General features: G+C 38.1%; 1 protein-coding gene across 1 annotated transcript in view; it reads right to left on the bottom strand.

Annotated features, from left to right (window-relative positions):
- Positions 1-1442: 1442 nt before the first annotated feature.
- Positions 1443-4326, bottom strand: part of LOC130549216 (polycystic kidney disease protein 1-like 2) — a 47340-nt gene continuing 44456 nt past the window's right edge. Inside the window, exons 2-5 of the mRNA XM_057326435.1 lie at positions 3200-3532; positions 1968-2021; positions 1717-1852; positions 1443-1614 (exon numbers count right to left, since the gene is read on the bottom strand). Coding sequence (XP_057182418.1) covers positions 1443-1614; positions 1717-1852; positions 1968-2021; positions 3200-3532 — 695 coding nt within the window. The remainder of the gene's footprint in view (positions 1615-1716; positions 1853-1967; positions 2022-3199; positions 3533-4326) is intronic.

Below are 4326 nucleotides of genomic sequence, written 5' to 3'. Positions count from 1 at the left end.
CCCAGCCTGCTGCTTACTGCTTAACACACTGTTCTCATTATTACATCACTAATGGCTAATGTTTCAGATGTGTTTGTACCTCTGAGTGCAGATGAGGAAACGATCGCACTCAGTCGGAACTGGAGGCTGTGGAGAAGCAGATCCAGGATCTACTAGAGAAGCAGACACGGCTGCGAGAACGTAAAAACGGCGCTGGAAACATCCAGAGCTGACGCTCGCAAATCCGCGGTAAGTTTTCATCGCGATTTTAATACTCCTTCCACTTCTACTCCGCGTGTTTCTCTGCACAGAGCCCAGGCTTCGAGAACACGGTCAGCCCAAATGAACTTCACTCCTGCACCGGCACACCCACGGCGAAAGGCGCGAGCCAGGACTGGAGCGATGACCCAACCGCCGCCACCGGTCTTCGAGATCCCGACCAGGAACCGCTTTGCCGCCCTCTGCGAGACGGAATGCAACGCTGTGGTCATCGGAGACTCAATCGTCCGGAACTACGCGCTTCCTCCAAAACGGTCGGATAAATAAGATTTAAACCATTTCAAAGCTATTCCTTTAATGCCGACGTAATTTTCGAGTCTATGTAGGAGTGTGCTGTGGTCAATGGTGTCGAATGCAGCACTAAGGTCTAGCAGCACCAATAACGAGATACAACCTCGGTCAGACGCCAAAAGCAGATAACTTGTAACTGTAGCCATCTTTAAGAATCGTCTGAAAACACATCTCTTCTGTCAACACCTGACCGACTGGTTCTGACTTAGCTCTATATACTGTGGTAGGCTATAATGAGACTAGGTTTTTGATTGCACTTGTGCTTTTTGTTGTCCTTATGCTATTCCAATTGCTTCCATTGTTTACCTCATGTGTAAATCGCTTTGGATAAAAGCGTCTGCTAAATGACTAAATGTAAATATAAATATGAAAGTGGGGGAGTGATGTCACAGGTCCTTAAACACGTACAAAAAGTTCTGAAAACAGCATGCTACTTACAGCGTATCATCAACACAAACTGACTCCAATTACAATAAAACAAACAATCCCAGCTAACCAAAAAAACATTAATATAAGAGAACAAGAGTCAAGAGGTCCACTGAAGGAAACACTAAACACGATTAGGGGTTTTGTTCTTATTGTTCATGTTTTCTTCAGTGTTTGTGAATGACTCAATCTCCACTTCATTATCTCATTGACTGAATCTGATTTGACTCATTCACTTATTCAATATGGAGACATCCAAATCATTCTGTGCGGGGGAGACCTGAGGACTGGAGTTAAAAACCCCAGACTTAAACTTAGACTACACTTAAAAGTATACTTTCATAAACTTAGAAGAAGGCCAGTTTTTGTCTCCGGCAGTATTACAATAGTACACCTACAGGGTGTACACTACTAGCAGACTGTAAATTATATACTTAATAAATAAATAAATCACACTTAAAATACACTTAAACTTTACTCCTGTATACTGTTTTGCAAGGGTTTGGTGTCAGTTGGGTGTAAAACTCACTTGGTGGTGCTGCGACACACTCATAAGACACATTCAGGTATTTGTAAGTTCCACCACAAGGATCAGTGAAAACTGCAGAGTTCAAAGAACAACTCGTTTTTCCATCACACCTGTGACATAAATGCAAAAAAAACGTAATATATTAAATATATATATATTAAATATTGTCTGATAATATCTGATAGCTCTTTAATAATGTTTTTTGTTCTTACAGAGTGGCCACCACACTTAGAGATGTACTCAGAGTGCACTGAACATTTGATATCTGGTCATCTGGTCTTCCAGCAGAGCAGGTCTGTCCGTCTGTGCGCCCATAATTGGCTGAAAGGACTTTAATGGTTCCCTGGTCTGTTGATAAAAGTCACATTACAGACAAATGTGTTTGACAAATCTTTATTTTCTCATCGTGTTCTGTGGCCTTTAAAGCAGCGGACATGTAACGCATGAAACTCAGAGAACTCACCACAGCTGAGAAGGAAAGTCTGTGATTCACAGATGATGAAATCCTTTGAAACACCTGAAGTCAGAGATGAGAAGTGAATTACATGTAGTGATGATACTGTGTTACATTGACTGTTTGTGAATGTTTGCTTTAATCTGAGGTGTCCAACCCTGTTCATCTGACCACACGTGTTGTGTGTCTTAACCAGGGTTATTTTAGTTCTGCATTTTAAAATTAGTTTTATTTTAATATCGTTTTCAAATTTGCCACAAATTTCAGTTTAGTTTTAGTTAGTTTTTTTCTTGAATTTTAAGTTTTAATTTAGTTTTTATTATGTAAACAATTTTCTATTTAGTTGTTATATATTTTAGTTTCAGTTTTAGTAATTATAGTGCAACAGAGTTACAAGAGACAAATTTCCAAATGAAAGCTTTAATGTAAGCTTGTGAATCTAATCTTGTCAGTATAACCTTAACAAAAACAGAGAAAAGAAAATATTTTCAAAATCATCAAATGTACAACAATACAGTCTTTGATATAATCCAGTGTGTGTGTGTGTGTGGGCGTGTGTATATATGAATATGAACAAATTTACACGATGACAGAGTCAGCTGCTTCTCACACCGGGACTGCGAGCCGCTAGCAACACCATTAGCATCATCGTTTTTATTACATCTCCGTTCAGAACCTTTTATCATAAAGTTTTTGTACTCCACGCGGTGATTCGATTGCAAATGTACGTTCAGGTTTGTTCGATTTTCTCCCCTTATTTTAACACCACAAATCTTAATTTGCACCAAGACAATACATTTGCTTTTTCCAGTTTCAGTCGAAAACCTGAAATTATCCAAAATGTTGCTCTGTCGTCTTCGACTAGGCAGGCATCCTGCTGTTTTCTCCTTCACACAAATGACCGTAACGCGTTATCTATAGTATAGAACAGCTGCTGCTACAGTCAAGCCAGAATTATCCACAATGGGAAAAGACCTCATTATTTATGAACACTATTATTTATTTTTGATAATTATTATTTTATTTTTGTTCGTTTTTAAACAACTGTCGTTAGTTTTGTTTCATTTTAGTTTGTTTATTTATTTACATTTTTTTATTTTATTTCAGTTTACGAAATTATTTTTTTATCAATCGTTTTTTGCTTAGTTTTAGTTTACAAAATAACACTGGTCTTAACTGGGATGTTTATTATTGTTGTCTCATGATCGTGTTTTGTGAAGTGAAGGTTTGCTGTCACTCACCATTGTAGCAGATGAACTGTGACGCCACACCACAGTCCTGCTGATGCCATGCTCCATTTCTCATAACAGCACAATTATTTGTGTGATCTGATGGTTCAGTTTCCCAGTTCAGATACTTCACAGGACCACCCAGAGACCACTTCCATTGATAACCACCTGTTCTCTTCAGTCCAATCCAGACAATCACCTGTCTGTTATTCACAGTGTTCTTCAGCTCGTTCATGTCATTGATGTTGTGGACTGTGGCCAGATCTGTGTAGTTCTCTCTGCAGTATCTCTGAGCTTCAGTCCAGGTCTTATTCGTGTTTATATAGTGATAGTGGCGATGAATGCCTTCAGATAATGAACAGAGAGCTGAAAGAGAGAGGTTTTATTCAAACACATTCACTCAATATCATGCAGTAAGATTTCTGAGCTGGCTCAATGATTGATTATTTACCCAATTTAAATTTGTTTGAATCTGCAATATATTCTGTGCTGTTTGATGTCAATCTCTAATCTATTCAATTCTATTCTCATCTATATTCCACCATCAGCAATACTAACTCTGCATCATGCACTTAGACCTGAACATTGAAATCACAAACATCAATCCTGGTGACATTTCAAAGCCCTTGTTTGTTAAATGTCAAATTGTTTGTCCCGATAGATCAGGATAGAAACATACAGTTGTTTCTTGTTTTATTTCATTTTATTATTCTATTTCATTTATCATATGTATTCATTCATTTATATTATTATTCACTTTTATTCATATTATTTGCAGAGGTGTATAGTCCAGGGGCCAAAGAGTAAAAGTCCTGCCATATTTTTGTTTCACCCATGAACCCATGAGCTGATTTCACCAGATTAACCAAGTAATTCCTTTCAAGTCACAAGCAAGTCTCAAGTCACATCCAAGTCCTCAAAGAGTTAAAGTGAATGAGATAATTAAGTGAGTAATGAAATGATGATTGAGCATTAGTGATGAACACCTGCTGTTATTGAGAATCACAGAGGATCAGATGTTGATGTTTTATTGGTTCAAATGACGTCACCATCATGGAGATCAGTGTTTGCTTTAGTTGGGCTCTTGACCCTTGACCCCTGTGTTAGATTTCTCTCTGTATCAATGCATGTGCTGTTGT

The sequence above is a fragment of the Triplophysa rosa genome, linkage group LG25 (assembly GCF_024868665.1).
Source record: "Triplophysa rosa linkage group LG25, Trosa_1v2, whole genome shotgun sequence".
NCBI classification, from domain to species: domain Eukaryota; kingdom Metazoa; phylum Chordata; class Actinopteri; order Cypriniformes; family Nemacheilidae; genus Triplophysa; species Triplophysa rosa.
The sequence above is the reverse complement of the archived record's forward strand: the minus strand, read 5'-3'. Positions and strand labels throughout refer to the sequence as shown.